The sequence below is a fragment of the Pseudorasbora parva genome, chromosome 3 (genome assembly GCF_024679245.1).
Source record: "Pseudorasbora parva isolate DD20220531a chromosome 3, ASM2467924v1, whole genome shotgun sequence".
In the NCBI taxonomy this organism is placed as follows: Eukaryota; Metazoa; Chordata; class Actinopteri; order Cypriniformes; family Gobionidae; genus Pseudorasbora; species Pseudorasbora parva.
Window position 1 is genome coordinate 47,321,960 of NC_090174.1, and position 19,868 is coordinate 47,341,827.

General features: G+C 35.7%; 1 protein-coding gene across 1 annotated transcript; it reads right to left on the reverse strand.

The window, feature by feature from the left end:
* Window positions 1-725: 725 nt before the first annotated feature.
* Window positions 726-19,865, reverse strand: arhgap25 (Rho GTPase activating protein 25). Its single transcript, XM_067439233.1, has 11 exons — window positions 19,373-19,865; window positions 15,075-15,274; window positions 14,588-14,669; window positions 14,309-14,422; window positions 12,745-12,949; window positions 8,826-8,958; window positions 8,675-8,748; window positions 8,436-8,557; window positions 7,305-7,465; window positions 5,493-6,115; window positions 726-2,984 (listed from the first exon to the last, which is right to left on the reverse strand). The coding sequence occupies exons 1-11, from the start codon at window positions 19,434-19,436 to the stop codon at window positions 2,783-2,785; spliced, it is 1,980 nt and encodes a 659-aa protein (XP_067295334.1). The 5' UTR covers window positions 19,437-19,865; the 3' UTR covers window positions 726-2,782.
* Between the last annotated feature and the right edge of the window lie 3 nt (window positions 19,866-19,868).

Genomic DNA, 19,868 nt, shown 5'->3' on the forward strand with positions numbered 1-19,868 from the left:
GTGTGTGTGTGTGTGTGTGTGTGTGTGTGTGTGTGTGTGTGTGTGTGTGTGTGTGTGTGTGTGTGTGTGTGTGTGTGTGTGTGTGTGTGTGTGTGTGTGTGTGTGTGTGTGTGTGTGTGTGTGTGTGTGTGCGTGTGTGAGCAAATTAACATAAACATAGAATGCCTATTCTTAGTTGTATGTAAGTGGATAGTTGTTTCGAAACACGTCACTCATTGTTTAGCTAGCTATATTAGCATGGTGCTTTGTAATTAGCAGGAGGTTGATACACCATTCTTTACTAGAGAAACTACACTTTGACCTGAAATAACTCATATAACATTATATACAATGGTAGAAGTACTGGACAAAATAGTATCTTGTTCATTTTTTTTTTTTTTCTTACCTTGAATTAGATTTTCTGCTGTAGCTTCAGGAGATATAGCAACACAGCATGGGATCCATGTGGGATCGTAAAGGAAGCCAGAGGAAACTGAAACTGTGATATGACTCCTATCTTATCCGTGATTCATGGAATTCGTAATGTTACAACTATACCCAGTCTCCCCTACGCATCTTGCTGAAGAACATTGTAGCTGTAAAAACTTATCTCTGTTTTTGATTCACACATGTAGCACAGGTACTGGTCTACTTCTCAGCGCTTTATTAAAAAAATTCCAAATATAAACACTTGTTATAGGCATAATGTAGTGATGCAAGACAAAAACATGCACTCGCTCATTTGACAACTGTTTTTTCCCCCCAAAACAAAATGTACCTAAATTAGGTTTATAGGTGGGCATGCATGTGCATGAAATGTTGACCCACTAACCACAAGTAGTCTCACATGCTGTAAATGCTCACCCTCACATTATCAACCTCTTAAGATAATCCTAGATCACAGTGTTGTTTATCTTTGAAACTATTGTTCGGTCATGAGATCAATTTACAGTAGGTCTAAGTGTACAAGAGAAACATCTGGAAATGTCTAAATGTCCCTCACAGAACAAACTGGAATCTACCACATGAATGACAATGAACATATATTCATATAATCAGCTTTTTGTTGATTTTGAGCAGCACATTGTCTGTATAATCCAGTCGGAAATAGGAAATTCCTTCCCTATCATTTAATTATGACAGCTGACAGACACAATGCTATCTGGCCTCCTCTTCCTTACGTAATGCCTAGTGTCTTTTTACCCCTTCCTTTAAAACACACATTCTGATCTGAAAGCATTCTTCTCATTTCTCTCTCACACTCTGTCACATTTTATCTCTTCTGACACGCTATCTCATTCTGACTGCAACCAGACAACAGAAGTGAAGGTGTAGGAAAGAAAAGCCAGATAAAACTGTTTATTTACTGACAGTAGTCCACATTTGGTACTTTTTTGTCCTTTTCACCAAATTGTTCACAGACTTTAACACAGGTTAACGATCACATAAATAATAAAAAAAAGTAAAACTCTGCCACAATAGTTCTTTCATTTATTATTATTAATTAAAGGTGAGCAAAACTTTTCCCTTTTGAAAAAAAAAAAAAAATAGCTTAACCCAAAGATGCTTTTCTGGAATTACCCAGCTAACAAAAAAGTGCACTGTAAAAAAAATTTTGGGGGTTTTGTTGGTGTAACTTAAAAAAGTAAGTAACCTGGTTGCCTTAATTTTGAGTTTATTAAAATTAAAAATTTGAGTTGATACAATGAAGGAAATTTGTTTAATAAATAGAAACTCAAAATATGTTCCAATATGAACCACATAAAAAAATGATCAATCATGAAAATAGCGCAATTTGGCATGTTTCACTGCGTCATCAGAAATAAAACACACACAATTACCCAATATGCTTACAAAATCTTTTAATAATATTTTTATAAAGGTTGTCGAATCTCAAAAAATGTTCATTGTATTCAATGAACTCAAAATTTTAGTGCAACCAGGTAACTTTTTTTCTAAATAATTTTTTACAGTGTGTTCTAAGAACTTATTCAAATTAAGTTATAAAAACTTAATTTGCGAATGTTTCTTTCAGAATGTTTAAACCGTCATATTTTTTTGTAAATGTTTAAAAAAAAAATCTTGGTTATATGAATGTTATGCGTAAATTATGAGTTATGAGTGAGCTATATGGGAATGCTACTTTTGAGTATTAAAATAACTAAAATAAAAAATAAATAAAATAAAAAACAGACTAATATCCAATTGAAATTTTCCATACATTTTTCACAAATTATGTATAAATAACACTATTGTGTTAATGTTTTGATAATATTATTACATTTTGAAAAGACATTCTATTAACATTACTAGAAGAATGTTCATAAATTTGAGAAAACCTTATGTTAGTCAAAGTTCTGATATCATTCCCTGTTAGCTGGATAATTAAGATGATGCCCAAAACCTCTCTAAAACCAAACCTGACCAGCCTGATGGAGAGTTATTGTTTGAGATCCATTAGAAAATACTATGAATATTTCAACAGAAATAATTAAATAGTCTTAATATATCTCTTAACTGTTTAGTTCAATACTGCATCACTTTAAAGTTTATATCTTGCCTTTTTACATATCACAATCCCACAATTTCTGTACATAAGGTGTAGACATTGTAGCGGTTCAAATTCTGTCAAATCATGGACAGAAACTGAGAGATGGACATTACCACTGGTCTTCTTTTGAAGACATTATTCAGAGCAGTTTAAGGTGCAACACACAACGGAGTAGTCCAGATTGCTCATCTTGTAATCCTGTGAGAAGCTAGACAGGACTAAGCTTGAACTTTGTTCGTTTGATTGTTGTCCCTAAGATGGTCCAGCAGTCGGTCTATTGAGGAACTCCTGAATCTCTCTGTTCAGCTGCTCATTGCGCATGAGAGCTTCATCCCTGCTGCGCTCTGCGTTGCGCAGTAAGATTTCTAATGCAGCTTTGCGGCGCTGCTCTGCCTCTAATGCTGCCTGCAACTCAGCCACTGTAGCGCTCAGCTCTTTGTTCTTCTGCTGGAGACTAAAGGTACAAACACACAATATACATATTATCAACATTGATAATAATAAAAATTTTCCCAAATCAGCATATTAAAATTATTATGAAGGAAAATTAAGCTTTTCTTTTATAAGAATAAATTACATTTTAAAATATATTAAAACAGAAAGAGATATTTTAAAGGCACAATATGTACGATTTTTTATCAAAATTTTTTGACCTGTATACATCATCGAAAACCTTTCCAACAATGTTTAAACCTAGAGAAATCTATTTTAAACGGGTGATAAATTGAGAAATCAACTTTCCCAAGTTTCAGAGCTGAAAACTTCCTTTTTAGTCAAAGAAAAGCTTTTATAGACACCAGGCCCAGAAAACGATCGTGTGCTTCATCCTTACGTCATCGCATGATGAAACACACCTCTTCAGCACATCTAATTCAGTAGCCCCGCCCACCGACTCATGGAGCTGTTCGGTCGATCACTAGCCAGCAGCAATAAACATGTGGAAGAAGATAGCCAGATACTGTGGAAGAACACAGTCACTGCATAAGCTTCCTTCGGAATATTAGAAATGTGTGATTCTTCATTTATTTTTAATGAGGTTCCAGCTCACGTGGGGAAGACTGTGTGTTCGCTTCATTTCACAGCTCAAGTGCTGGATTTGCAGACACAATGTTTTGCCTTCTATATTGGATCAGACAGGAATGGTGTAACAAACTTAATCTATATATATATACATATATATATATATATATATATATATATATATATATATATATATATATGGTATATATATATATATATATATATATATATATATATATATATATATATATATATATATATATATATATATATATATATATATATATATATGATCACGTCGGTTTTGACCTTACCAGACGAAAGTAATAGCGGATGGGAACACTAGATGAGATTCGCCTGGATATAAGCTAAAAAAAAAAAATCCATTTAGGAATCAAACAAATATAATCCAAGCCCCTTTGATGACGTGCATGATTACGTTACTGTTGATCATCTGTCCATCATCGTCTAAAGCCCGCCCTGATGATTTCATTGTTCCGAAGAGTTTCTGTTCGGGGATAATTACTCCTCTATGGAGCGAGGCCAGACCAAACTGCCCGACCTAAAAATTTTGTGGGTGGGGCTAAGTTCTGCCGGCATCCAGGCTAATGTTTTACCATGAGACAGCACTAAACTGTCAGGTGTCTAACACAGCATAATCAGAAATCATATAATATATTGTAAATTATATTCCATTTCATTCAGCAATAGTCATTAAGTCATCCGGTTTTAAATGATATATATTTTGTATATTCTAAAACTATTCTACATTGTTGAAAAGTGCAACAAGTGTCTCATACCAGCCAACGAGTAATGTTATAACTTTCAACACACTGAAATGTATTTAGTAGGATTGTTTAACGGGTTATTTCAGCAATTAGCATATGGCTTTGTATAGAAACCCTGGAGCATATTCGAATGATTGTGAATGAAGGTTGAAAAGTTACCTAGACTACAGGCAATAGAGGGAGCTATTTTGGAATGTTTTCAACCCGTGCATGAGGGGTGGGAGATCGCACACACAGCACTCAGCTCAGGCAGCTGTAGCCTCAGGCATTCATGTAAATGGAGCGACGGAGTACAGTAAGTGTTTCAGCTTCTCAAATTAATTACTATGAAAATTGAGCTTACAAAGGCATGACCTGAAAATGCGCCAGACTGAACACGCGCTGTGAATGTATGCCGCGGTCACGATTACCTCAGTTCTCATCACGATAGTTCATTCAGCTCACTCATCATAATGAATGTAATCTGACTCCTGCTGCGTTTGTGCCGTGACACTCGCTTGGCAACTCATTCATTATATTGAACATGCACGTTCAGTTTTTAATTGTGGTGTTATAATTGCAATTGTAGTAATCCAGTAGCGGTGGCTTTGGGAGTAGCCTTACAGGGCAGCAAAGCAATGCATTCTTGGAGTTGTTGTCTTTTATCCTTATGTGACAAAAATATTTTTTTGGTCTTTTCCCAGTCTAGAAGGCACCAAATTCAAAAGTAATTTCACATTTCTACTACATTAATGACCCAGTTTAAATACAGATTAATCTTCCCAGCACTGAAGTACCCCTTTAACCATGAAAAACAGTGCTGTGTTACCCCACATATGCAATGAAACAAGCAGAAGCGGCCGACTTCAGCATAAGCATAATAAAATCTCAGGTTTCTCGCAATAGTATTCACTCCTTTTCTACGGCTCTTGGCCCACCCTGCTTTCATACCACTGTAATGTTAATAAAACTTTAATACATTCACTCATTTATGACAGAATCCCATGATTCTGTTTCATCAAGCTATGACTTTGTTTTGAATAAGCGGTCTCTGGTGGAAATTACATATTGTGCCTTTAAATTGTAATAATATTTCACAATGTTGCTGTTTTTACTGTAGATATGGCTTAATAATGTGAGGCAAATAATGAACACAGGAATGAATTGTGCTATACCTGTTGACAATGTTTGTTGAGTCTGTGTTTTCTGGCTGTGCTGCATTGCTTTTCTGTAGAGACACTGGTGAATGTGCTGCAGGTGCTGCTGGTTTCTCTCTGCTTAAAGCCGGCACACTCACCTCGATTCTTGGCTGAGATTTGGGCAAAGGGGGTGTGCTCTGAGTCTGTGTTTTTGGAGCATCTATCTGCTTGACTTCAACATCACTACCTGTCTTATACAAGCCTGTGTTCTCTGAGTCCGTTTGTTCTTCCACTTTTTTCTTTTCACCTTTCTGTTCTCCAGAAAACATTGTCACTTTCTGCAGATCAAGTAACTTAAAGATGTCCTCTGAGAATGTTTTCTCATCATTCTCGTTAAAGCTCTCCTGGAACCTGCTCCAGCGTTCCCAACCGGGCTCACGGCCTGTTCTTCCCACTGGCGGACAGCCCAGGCTGGGTAAAGTTTGCGTCCTCTTTCTGGGGCTGTCTGGCCACGAGTCCGATGTGGGCGACAATGAAGAGGAAGGAGAAAGAGGTGTGTCTTCTGATCCTGCTTCAGATGACCACACATCTCTCTTCTCTTCCTCAGGTGTGTCTACTTCCTCTTCCTCAGGAGATTCAGACAGGGAGGACACTTCACACTTTGAGAAAAGAGTGGTGCGATCAGTTAAGAGGTGCAGGTGTGAAAGTAACTTTGAAAAAACTTTAAAAAAGTGTAACTTTAAAGAACAATAGATGTATTCTTAAATATGACAACACTGTCGTTTCATGCCTACAAACAAAAAACTATGGCTTTTGTTTTATTTATTTAATTTTATTTTTAAACACTTAAAAGTTATGAAGAAACTATCTAAATATATTTGGATATTTGAAGATATCTAAAAGTGTTGAGATTCCCCAAGCATAAAGACAATTTTATATATAGAAATTTAATACACTGTGTGATAGCACTTTGTACTTCCTATTCATCAAAAACGTTTGAAAAAATAAATAAATAAATAAATAAATAAATATATATATAAATAAACTTGAACACCAAATCAGCATATTAGAATGATTTCCGAAGAATTATGCGACACTGAAGACTTATTATACATTATAAAATAGAAAACTAAACAATATTACTGTATTTAGAAAAACTAAATGCTGTCTAGGTAAAATAAAAAATAAATACATTTTAAAAATAAATAATAATTCTCACAGACCCTACATTTTTTATGGTAGTGTATTTTTTAATGTTCCATGATTTATAATTTGTCCAGGCCGACAAATCTCAATTTTTACAAAAGTTTTCCATGTAAAAAATAGGCAATGCTTAAGAGTCTATTATTGGATCATTATCGCAGGGATTATTGTGTTTCTGTTATATGTTTGGCCATAATTCTTCTAACCCAAATTGATGGAGTGTGTAGCTTTTCATTTCTTAAACAACCATGTAGGAAGCACATTATGGCCATATTCCAGGATGACGATATCAAGATTTATCAGATTACCAAACATTGTGAAACAATGGTTGGGTGGGAGCATGAAGAATCAGTCACACATAAATTGGCACCTTTGAGTCCAGACCTTAAATTCATTGAAAGTCTTTGGGATGTGCAGTAGCAGACTTACAGAAGGCTTGACTCTTGCATTTTCAATACAAGATCTTATCCAAAAATCGCGGCACCTCTTGACAGAAATAACATCACAATATTTATTTTCATCAAGAGGGGCATCGATGTTTGGTCAAGATCTTGTATTGACAATGCAAGAGGCCTCTAAATCATAGACTCTTAGCATTAGCGCCTTTTTTGGTATGTGGAAGCTGTTAAATAATGTGATCGGTACCTCTGCAGACTCCCAGCCCACAAAACTGCGAGGGTTACTGGACTTCTTGTTTTTGTTTTTCTTGCAGGGAAGAGGAGATGGCTTCACATCTTTGGAGGGTGGGAAAAGCAGCTCATGGTGTCTGATCATAACCGTCATTACCTTCTGTATCATGGGAGTTCCTGTGTATGTGCAAGAGATGAGAACACTGATCATTACACTACAATGTGTTAACCAATAACACCATACTTGGTATCTCATTCTTACTCATTGCAGTTCAGGTTAAAAACCCTCACATTTTCAGCATTAACCTATCTCGTGTTAAAACAAAATTATTTTTTAGGCAATAGCCTTTTGTTTTAAAACATATCACCCAACTGTTAAAGTACTGAACTGGAACAGAATATAGCATTAAAAACGTAGTGCAGAAAAAGTAGAATGCAATTAGATAGAGAGATAATTAGGAAACATATAGATATAAATAGATAGATAGATGTATTAATTGTCCACTGGGGAAAGTTGTTTTCATAGTAAAAATTTCTTCATCAGCTACGGAATCATGGTATTCATCCATATGCCTTTGCTTATTTATTTTTGATAAAATAACTTATGAGCTAGGCTGTCTCAACCGTTCAGAGAAAAAAAATAGAAATTCTCATCAAGAGGTGTCCCCTTTCCCCCACCCGTGGCAGACAAACTCTGGCGATAGAGCGCTAGATGCTTTTTTTCCCCCGACTTCGATGGGCGTGACATGAAGCCGCAAAAGTTGCGCTACATTTAGAATTGATTGTGATGTATTAATGGAAAACTGTGTGGGATGTGCGTGTGCACGGTTTTATAAATCTGAATATTTCTGTGCGTACATACGTCCTATGTTTCACCCGTACACCACTCCTGACACAAATTTTTTTAGTTTTGTAAATGAGGCCCCAGGATATTCTCAATTTATATTCTCAGAAATTATCAATATTTTAGGTTTAATTTTCCCAGAAAATAAATGCAATGAAAAATTATTATTTTTTTAAAATATGGCAATGACAACTGGTCAAAATAACAAGATGCCATGTTAAATTTGGAAGAAATGTTGTCAATAGTTTGTTGGGTTATATTAACAGCAATGTAGTCTATATCCGTCTCAGGATGATAACTGACCCTTCATCATGCTGATAGCATCCTCCACTTGCGGTTTGAACAGGTTCACTCCCATCACCGTGGCCAGATTCTCAACACTCATCTTATTCACCTTTGAGTTTTGTTGGACTTCAAAAAGGAATCTGCATGAAAAAATATTGATATATGTCAGCATATTACCTACTTTTTTGACGTACTTCAGCAATTGACAGCTTTCTGCTGTTATTTGTGTCTGGTCTGTTTTCAATTCTAAAGTGTACCTGCAGATGTAACTAAGGAGGTTGTAGTTCACTTTTGGAAGAAGACTGATTTGTTTCTCCAGCTTTTCTCTGCCCTGCAATTGATCAGATTGCAGTTACTCAAAGAATCCTTACTCATCTCATATCATGTCTTTGTGAATGTGATGCTCACAGCTGCAGTGGCGGCATCCAGCATCAGAGTGCTGTCAAGGAAGTCCTGATACTGAGTCCATGGCACTACAGGTTCAGGAAGCTCTCTGAGGTACAACTTGAGTAAGGACCCCACCGTGTGGACATCAGTGTCGCTGCAGGGAGTTGGTATAAACAAAGTTACAGTCTACTAATCTCATTTCAGTCAGAAAAGATGTTCATGCTTTAGAAGTGCACAAAATTAGCTTGTCAAATGGATATGTGCGTGTTCAATGGCAAGATCTCTGTTAGCCAGGACAGGATGTGGCTCAGCCGCAGATCATCGTTTGCCAGGTTCCTCTGAAATACTGTGCTTTTGTATCACTCTTTCTCTAGCTCTCATGCTTTTGCACGCTCTCTCTCTCTCTCTCTCTCTCTCTCTCTCTCTCTCTCTCTCTCTCTCTCTCTCTCTCTCTCTCTCTCTCTCTCTCTCTCTCTCTCTCTCTCTCTCTCTCTCAGATCTTGTTCAAACTTTTTGGGTCAAACCCCTTACCTATGCTACTTCCTTAAAAATGCTGTGAAGACTATAGTGCCTTGTTTCACCATAAATGGTCATGCAGAGTGTGGCTATCCACATAAAAGCCCAATTCGCAAAAATAGAAGTATGGAAACCAATGGTCATCTGACACGGTTATAAATAACATAAAACATTTTTGGTAATACTGGTTATTTCTTGATTGTTATTTAATTATTTGAAAAATGTTTTTTGACATAAACATATTTCACAAGTTTGGGGTCAGTAAGCTTTTTGGTTTCACTTTATTTTCATGGTCCATTTAACACATTCTGTTGACTATAAGTAATGTTCCACCTACACCTAGAGTATTAGGTTAGAATAAGTTGACTTGCAAAGTTACTTAAAGTCTGTTGCGGGACCATCACAATCAAGAGTTTGCAGATATTAATCAGACAGTCTACTTATACACTTATGAGAGTTAGTTGACATGTAGTTGCAAAGTCAGAACAAAATGTTCAAAAGGGACAAAAGATAATGTTACAAAAGATTTTTTATTTCTTATAAAATCTGTTCTTTGGAGGATGCAAAAAGATGCAGTAAATTAGTCAAAAAGTAGAGGTAAAGAAATTTGTAATGTTACAACAGTTTCCTGATTCAAATAAACTCCCTATTTTACAACTCCTGTTTCCACAAAAATATTAAAAAGCACAACTGTACATTTATAATCGTAAATGTTTCTTGAGCACCAAATCAGCATGATTTCTGATGATGCTGAAAATTCAGCTTTGCCATCAATAAAGCATTTTAAAATATATCAAAATAGAAACCAGTTATTTGAAACTGTAATATTATTTCAGATTATTACTGTATTTCCGTTTCAAATAAATGCAGTCTCTGTGAGCTTTGAAAGCAAGTGTTCAATGATCAAAAATGACTTTCGAATATATTGACGTCCCTCTAAAAAAAACACAAATATTCGAACTATTCGAACATCTTGTGGCGCATTTTGTCAATGACGCATTACGTCAATAACAGGACAAATTGATACAAAGAGACATAACTACTGGTATAGCTAGTCTATTTAAGTTTAAACATATTTGACAACATATTACTTACACAAAAACAAGTAAATTGACCAAGAGCGCAGACCTTACTCTCTCTCGCCCTCAGCCTCAGGCTCTCTGCCCATTACGGTTTAATGGAACAAACTTTGAGTGCTGATCAAGTGTTTTGTGCAAGCAATTTAAGGTCGCGAGACTCGCGACTCTTGTCCCAAATATAGCAGGCTTCATTCAGTGATTGAAACAAATATTATTAATATTAAGTTTTACAACATATCGAACGCTCTGAGCGAGCTCTGCTGTGGTAAATATGGAACTTTTCCTTGACATGAAAGGTAAATAAACAAACTAGTGGAAGCAGTGCATTTATCGTTTATTCATGCAATATTTCTTCAGTCAGTATTAGCCTACACTTTAGAAATGTTTCTGTTTAACGTTAAATAAAATGAGGCATGGTATGCTAACTATATCTTACATAGCTTGCATACAACTTTATCTCGCGGCTTAACAATTTTACCTACCGATCAAGATCCAAAGTACTTCCAGACATGGCTTTTTAGATTTTGGGGGGTTAAAATCACTTTCTTTGATATTACTTTTTAGTCACTGTCACTATGATTGCCTGTTGCACGTTTATACATACAGTCATTATACACTCTAAAAAATTCTGGGTTGTTTTAACCCAATGTTGGGTCAAATATGGACTAACCCAGCAATTGGGTTGTTTTAACCCAATTGCTTAAGGTTTGTTTTGCTTAAGACAATCCAATCGCTAGGTTAAAACAACCCAACTGCTGGGTTAGTCCATATTTGACCCAACATTGGGTTGTTTTTTACTCAGAATTTTTTAGAATGTACATACAGAATTATACATACATTCGAATATACTCCCGGGTTTCTACTGTTACAAAACTTAAAGGGATAGTTCACCCAAAAATTGATGCTTATCTGCTTACCCCCAGGGCATCCAATATGTAGGGGTGTTCGTTTCTTCAGTAGAACACAAATGAAGATGTTTAACTCCAATAGTTGCTCATATAATGCATGCCAATGGGATGTTTTCTATGAGATTCACTATGAGAGTAAAAAACACGTAGACACACAAATCCATATTAAACCCTGTGGCTCGTGGCAACACAATGATCTGTCTGTCTGTCTGTCTGTCTGTCTGTCTGTCTGTCTGTCTGTCTGTCTATCTATCTATCTATCTATCTATCTATCTATCTATCTATCTATATATATATATATATATATATATATATATATATATATATATATATATATATATATATATATATATATATATATATATATATATATATATATATATATATATATATATACATACAGTACAGGCCAAAAGTTTGGACACATTACTATTTGTAATGTTTTTGAAAGAAGTTTCTTCTGCTCATCAAGCCTGCATTTATTTGATCAAAAATACAGAAAAATGTTTTATTTTGTCATATATTATTACAATTTAAAATAAATGTTTTTCAATGTATTATACTTTAAATGATCAATTATTTCTGTGATCAAAGCTGAATTTCCAGTATCACTCCTCCAGTCTTCAGTGTCACATGATCCTTCAGAAATCATTCTAATATGATGATTCATTATCAAAGTTGGAAACAGTTCTGCTATATATATATATATATATATATATATATATATATATATATATATATATATATATATATATATATATATATATATATATATATATATATATATATATATATTAAGAAGCAATGTTTTAAAAATAGAAATATTTTGTAACAACAATATGGTCATGGTATATAGTCAGCTTTGCATCACAGAAATAAATGATAATTTAAAGTACAATAAACTGAAAACCAAATGTTTTGATTTATTTAATATATTTACAATACAAAAAAATCTGTATTTTTGATCAAATAAATGCAGGCTTGATAAAAAATAACAAAAAATAAAAAATAATCGGCTTCGTGGAGGCTTTTTTACTATTTTTTACTTTTTTTACTCTGGATTCGTATGTGTATGTGTTTTTTAGTGTCTCTCATAGAAAACACCCCATTGACATGCATTATACGATCAACGGTTGGGGTAAGAATTCTTCATTTGTGTTCTAATGAAGAAACAAACAAAGATTTTTGATGCCCTGGGGGTAAGCAGATAAACATCAAATTTCCATTTTTCGGTGAACTATCCCTTTAATGCTAATCGCTGAAGCATCCCTTTAAGGAGCCCCTGGGTATACAATATATTAGTGCTACCATTGTATACCATTTTTGCACTATGGTACCATCATAATACTCTTTTGTAAAAATATGCTTTATTCAAATCAGTTCTCTACTACACCACCCTGAGCCATTTTGCACAGATCTAGACATATAAAACTTTACCTGGGGAAAGAGGGCCTCTCTCCAGCGTCAAAGGCCTCTCTGAACTGCTTGACCTGGTTGTCCTGTCCTGGCAGGCGAAAGATACCCTCCTCAATCAAACCATGCTCTCTGATGAATTCAGCACACTTCTCCACCAGGATTGGCACCAGACGAGGCCCAAATTTCTTCTCATACACCATGATGTCTGAAAGGCTCTTTCCAAATACTTTGAAGAGAGAAACATAACTCTTTTATTGCATAGCAGATCCATACCGTTATGAATAAAACACCCTTTGGACATTATACATTAGATACAGAGCCAAGTTGTGGTAAACAAGAGGCAAATGATTATACATTGTGCTCGTTAAGGGATAGTTCACCCTCCAAAATGTCATTAATTGCTCACCATAATATCATTCCAAACCCTTAAGAGTTTTGTTCATCTTTGGAACACAAATAAAGATATTTTTGGTGAAATTTGAGAGCTTTCTGTCCTTCTGTTGATAGCACTTCGACGCTTCTAATTCATAAACTAATCCATATAAAATGAGCTGTTTAGTAAAAAATTCTAGACAGACATTATTGCTTTATATAATAAACAGATTGAATTTAGGCTTTTATTCACGTATAAACATTCATCATCTCACACATCAATCGTGGTAAATGGAAACTCAAGCACTCAGCGAAGCTTCCTCGAAGCTTCCTGTTACGCGCAGAGCAGCACATTTGAGCTTCAGCAAGAACCAATAAGGTTTGTTCTCGCACATCAAGCATATTCGGTTGAGCTTCTGTTTATGTTTGCTGATCAATATTTATATGTGAATTAAAGACTAAATTAAATCTGTTCAAATAAATCTCTTCCCCTCAACTGATATAGATTAGTTTTACAGTCGCTTTTTTAAACTTTTTGAAGCATCAAAATGGTATACTCTCAGAAAAAAAAGGTACAGTGCTGTCACTGGGGCGGTACCCTAAGGTACAAAAGTGAAAAGGTACATCTTTGTACCTTACTCACCCCTAAATGGTACATATTAGTACCTTAAAATGTACCTTAAAGGTACATATTTGTACCTTTTCGGTTTTGTACCATAGGGTACTGGCCCAGTGACAGCAATGAACCTTTTTTTCTGACAGAGTTGCATAGATGTCAACGGAGAGTACAGAAAGCTCTCAGATTTCATCAAAAAGATCTTAATTTGTGTTCTAAAGAGGAACGAAAGTCTCTCATGTTTGGAACTACATGAGGGCAAGTAATTAATGAAAGCATTTTCCTTTTTAGACGAACTAACCATTTAAGCCGAATCATTAAAAAAATACATTTTAGTCTGGTCCAGCTACTTTGCCATGCTCTTCATATTCAACATATGTACGAGTGGACTGTCTCTGCCTTGTATGGTCTCTGTTTAAAAAAATTTAGACGAGAGAAGAATCCATAAAAATAGGGTCCATTGGTAAATGTAACAGATAATAATGTCTGTAAATGTAACAGATAATAAGCTGGCAGCAAATTAAAAAGTACCCTTTCTGTTCTTCCACAGATTTTCAATCTATATAGACAAATATATTTATGATGAACAGTATATACCTCCGTTGGACCGTGATCCAATGGCCTTGCGGATGGTGCGCACCCACTCTTCCATCTCGTTCTGACTGGTTGCCATGAGAACATAGGCATCTCGCTCCCGATCGGTACTGCTACCTGGGGCATCAGGGACAGAACAACTGTACGACATTGCCTTCCAACATATATAGTATCCCATGAGATATTATACACTGTAAACAACCAGCATAGATAGCAGGCCTGTGACACAGTGCTACAGAAGTATAAATACTAAATATAATTCAAAATAAATAAAAAACTCACCTGGGATAATCTCAAACAGGAATTTATCATCTGTATTTGATGGCAGCTCATTAACTTGACACGAGAACAAAGGTATGGTTCCCTGGGATCAAAATGAGTATAAAAAAATATAATAATAATTCAAATACATAATTTTCAATAAAAATATTATTTTGTAAATAAGCATTAGTTTCATTATGTTGTTTGTTTTGAATATCAACATTTTTTTGCAACATTTTGATGACATGCCATTGAAACGCAAAATTTTAAGACCACAATGAAAATCGGAATTTTTTTTACTTCAAAAGGTTAAGACTAATTAATTTGAGTTTTAGTTTCGTTGTTTGACTAACAGGAATGCATTGCATTGCATACAAAAACATACATTACATAAAATTAAAACTTCAGGAATGAAGAAATTAAAATATGTAGACAGAAAAAAAATGCATTACAAAACAGTAATAAAAAAACACACTGTTTTAATCACTTATGCTTGTATGCCTCCTACCTGTACAGCGTTCTCTCTGTCGTCTTTATGGTATGTGAGAACATTTCCTCTCAGCACAAAGAAGCGCAGCTGCCAGTTTTTCACGATGGATCTCTGCTTCTTCAGCCAGCCTTTTTTCAGCGGTTTCTCCATTGATTTCTTAAAACCAGTGTGAGTGGATCCAGGGCTCCCTTCCCCTGGTATAACACTCTTAGAGCGTGCTGAGTGGAAACCGACAACAAGAAGGCATAAGACACAACTACGCAGAGGAGTCTATTTTTATATCATGAAATCTTGTGCAAGTGTGGTGATGTCAGTGGTAACGGTCAGATCCCAGCAGCTTCACACATCATAAACATGTGCCGACAGGCTGAGATTGTCCTCTAGTGCTGAAGAAAATGTTCTGCTGTGACTTTAGGACCGTCACAAATGAAAAGGGCAACTCTGGCCGGAACACTGGGCATGCATGCACTTTCGATGTTACTGCAGTGCAAGATTGTTCAGTAGGTCAAAGGGATATTATTGGATATTGACTCTTTCCCACATGTGTTTTGAGAACTGAAACATCAAAGTGGAACATTTTACTGAGATTGTCCTTTTATAGACTGAGACCTACGTAAGTTCTCAGTTGTCTTTCACTCCAGAATGAACCTTCTGCTAACATTTTTAGGAGAAATAAAAATAACATAAGTTGACATACGAGTAACGAGTTAAAGATTTATGTGGCTAGCTCAATAACCCTACCGAAATAAATATCTGGTTTGCTGGTTTTAGTAGGTTTCCCTGCCATGTCAAACTGGTTTGCTTTTAGAGCATTTTTGGACACTTCTCAATTTTTGTCATGCTTGGAGATCCGATGGCTGCCAAGCCAAACCAGCTCAAACTTAAATCAGTGAAGGCCAGCAAAAGGTTTTGTTTATTTGTTTTTACAGTAGGAGAATAGTCCGTAGTATATCCTTTTTGTCGCCATCTCTGTTCGAAATCTGGAACTGCAGAAATTATCACCTTTACGTGAGTTGTGCGCGGAGGAATCCAACGTTGTGAGGAGATTATGCGGCTGTCAGTCACCGCGCCGGTGTGGATATATTACCTATATAGGCCTATCATTCGGAATTACAGATTCTACTGTTTGAAAGTATGACCAACATAAGAATGTCGTCTGAACAAGTAAGTAGATAACATCCACTTTTGTTCTGACCAAAAAAAGGGGGAAAACATTGCAATAGTTCGCGATGATTAAATCTAAGGTCTTGATCAAGGCCTATTTTGTTTTCAAATTGTTAATGTTAGCTAGAACAGCATTGCGTGACTACATTTAATGTGTATTAGGGCTACCTGTAGTTCATTTTCCATTTCAATGCAGTCTTTCTAATCATCATACGAACAAATGAATGTGGAGTAGAGGTGAATTCTCCTCTTATAGGTAGGACAAAATAATTGATATTTATCATAATGCACATAGTAAAACGAGAAAGGCACTACAAAGAAAACTCTGTAACTGTATGAATTAAGCGAACAAGCGTGTTACTGTTACAGTTTTACCTGCATGTCAGCAGAAAAAAAGCTTATTCAAAACAAAGTTAATGCCGCCTTTCAAAAGCCCTTTTTATATCCTTGTTTTCGCATGTGCCCGGTTGTCTCTTTTTTTGTGTGAAAAAATGCTATAAATCTCCACTTTCAACATTCTCACATGCAATACAGCCTACTAGCGGGGAGACCTATTTATGTGTACGTGATGTGACGTAATGACGCAAAGATATGCTTGAATTTCCCGCAGAAATCCACCAGTACCACTGGAATTAAAAACATTATTATTTACAGCATGCTGTTGAAATGTAAGCAGATTGTTTTGAACACTGGCTGGTTATACTTGCTCAACAATTAATTTTGGATAATTTTTAACCCAAAAAGTTACAAACTGCAGCTTTAAATACTATATTTTGATTGCAGACTTAATTCCAAGTATCTTTGTAAACTTGAGAACAGAACAATCTCAAAAAACAACTTTGTGCTCCATTTAAGACTATTGGTGTGTGGAAGAGACAACTAAAAGACTAAAGACATCCTATAATTTGCCTTCTGATGAGATAGGCAGCCCATATAGCGAAGGGAGGGTGGGGTAGAGATTATTGTGATTGAGAGATAAGCAAAACTGAGATGTTCAGGGTGGTCAAAAAATAAGAAAATTATGCAAACATCACAATCAGCGTTCATCATAGTGAATGCTGCTTAGTGAAGCCATAAAACAACTGACTTCATGTGACTCTCTTATAAGAAAGCTTCTACAATAAATACATCTCTAAATAGCAATTAATCAGCCATTATCTAATTGACAAAAGATGGTGTCAGTGATTTAACCAGCTTGGAGCTTTTGTAGTCAAATTCGCTATAACCCAGTGAGATCAGAGAAAAGGGTAGAAGAGAGGGAACTAAGATAAACAGGAAGTTACAAGCTCATCAGCTACAGGAAATCGAGTTTTTGAAAGATCCCCACCTAATGTAAGTTTCTTTGATCTATTTAGAGAAGATCTTGCCTGATGGAGAGCACAGACCAATGTTCTCTCTCCTGGACCACAGGCCCACACACATTGACCTCACCCATTTCTATGACACACTCTGGGATCAGGGGAGCTTTTATTGCGGTGAAGGGAAGAGAGTAGGTTGGAACTCCCCATGAATTAGCAAGGAGATCATAGCAGAGATGCAAAAAGCATTTTGCGTCAGGCCGAGCCGTTCTGCGTCAGGCTTAAGCGTGTGACATTAGTGGAAAAGGGATGTTCAGCTCTGCAGAGGCTAAAATGTTCTATTGTCCCTGGCTGAGATGCAGCATCTGTTTATGATAGATGGCTGATATAAAATTTCGAAATAGTTTAAAAAATATATATAAATAGTTTAATAAATATTAAAAAAGAAAATTATTTACAGTGTGCCTGGAAAACTAATACACTGTAAATGACTGATATCAGTTATAAATAGTTTTAAAAAATCTAAATAGTTTTGATAAAAATTAATACAGTAAAAACTATTTAAAATAAATCAGTAATTAAATCCGTAACTTAAATCAATCATTTAAAATATAAGTGCATTTAAGCATCCCAACATTAGAATGTTCACTATAAAAGATAGATATAACTGTTTAGAAAATTATTAATAATGAAATTGGATTAATATAATTATAAATGTAATTAATATTGTTAATATTTTTATCGTTATATGGGAAACGAGCATGCACATTTAAATATCCAACAACAACTGACATAAAACAGCAACTGATACATTTTAAAATAATAATTACTAACACTGTTTTTGTTGACTTTGAAAAATTAGGCTGTACTATTAGATGCTTAAAACATTTCTGATTAGTACCAAGTTACAATACAGTAATAACAACATTCAAGTCACCAATGTAAAGAAAACTATCACACCGCAAGAAACTCTCTCTCTCATAATTTGGTTTATCATACAACCCCTGTGTTGCCCATTACAGATTTAACCATACTGCTGAGAGAACGTTAACCAAAGTCCTTAATGTGCTGCGTAATAATTACCTAGCATCTAACGGCATGGTGACATTTTGAGCTGAGCACGAACATGTTTCTCAGACAGTGAATGTTGCAGTGTCTTCCTTCCTGCAGCATGAAGATTAAACACAGAGGAAATCACCAATGCTTTGCATCTCCGGCAGACAGAGCTGAGACCAGAAATCAACCGAGTCACCACAAACAACCATAAAACTGCCTCGTTTTGTACCTGATTGTTCCATAAAGCTGACAGAAGACATGCTTTAACTCTTAGCGAGATGTGTTAAACAGTCTGGAGATTAATGAGAACATTTAGTCTAATCACTAAAGTAGTAGTAAAGAAAAGTAGGCTACTAGTTCAGTACTAGAAACTATCTTGTCACAACACATCAAAATATCCAACAAATCAAAAGACGATTCAGGCATTCAACCGAATTACAAGGAAACATGTTCGTGTAGCAGATTAGAAGTGCTTAAGTGAATTATATAGCCTCAGGGTGAACGCTCAACAATCCCTAAGCCACTTATGTCTGTGATTTACAGATACTGAAAAATCCCTCCTCCAAGTTACACTAAACACATCTGGCTATCACGGCCCAGTCAATTACATTTCTCATAAAATAAGTCACACACTACCACATGAGAGCCAATGTAGATCACAACTCTAGTTCCTATTGACATTAGGCCTGTTGTGTCAATGAATACAAAGGATCATACAAAAATCTACCCACCTGGCCAAGTGAAATTCCTAAAACACAGAAAAGACTTTGACCTTTGACCATGCACGGTGTCACTCACCTATCTTGGCAGTTTCAGCTCTGAAGGTGCTGAAGTCCCAGTTGCGAGGTAGTCTCAGAGACATTTCTTCAATTTTAGACAAAAGGTTACACACACAGAGACACGCTCACACACATTCTCTCGTTCACACGCACACACACACACAAACAAACAAACAAACACGAAACACACAGTGAATTCTAATAGTACATTCTTTCCAGTCAGCCCCTCTTGTCTTTACTTCCTCCTTCCTCTACTGATCTGATTCTTCTTTTCTTTTTTTTACACTTGCAAACACGTTGAATCTTGCCCCTCTGCTTGCCTGCAGATTTCGTGTGACCAAACCAAGTTATTTTTAAGTTATTACATCCAGCATGTCTGTCCGACTGTAAAGAAATAGCAGAGCAGCACTGTCATCATACACACCATCTTCATGCACCGAGGAAGTAAGTGGCAAACAAAAGACAACCACCGAAAAATAACCAGAGGCGATGAAATTTCACACAGGCGAACATGC

What these genes read in the sequence shown, in the direction of transcription:
- arhgap25 (XM_067439233.1), bottom strand. Translation starts at nt 19,436, where the DNA reads ATGTCTCTGAGACTACCTCGCAACTGGGACTTCAGCACCTTCAGAGCT. An exon ending in GAGAGGCCCTCTTTCCCCAG is followed by an intron (nt 8,959 to 12,744) that starts GTAAAGTTTTAT and finishes AACTCCCTGCAG; the next exon opens with CGACACTGATGTCCACACGG. An exon ending in TCAACAAACATTGTCAACAG is followed by an intron (nt 2,985 to 5,492) that starts GTATAGCACAAT and finishes TTGTACCTTTAG; the next exon opens with TCTCCAGCAGAAGAACAAAG.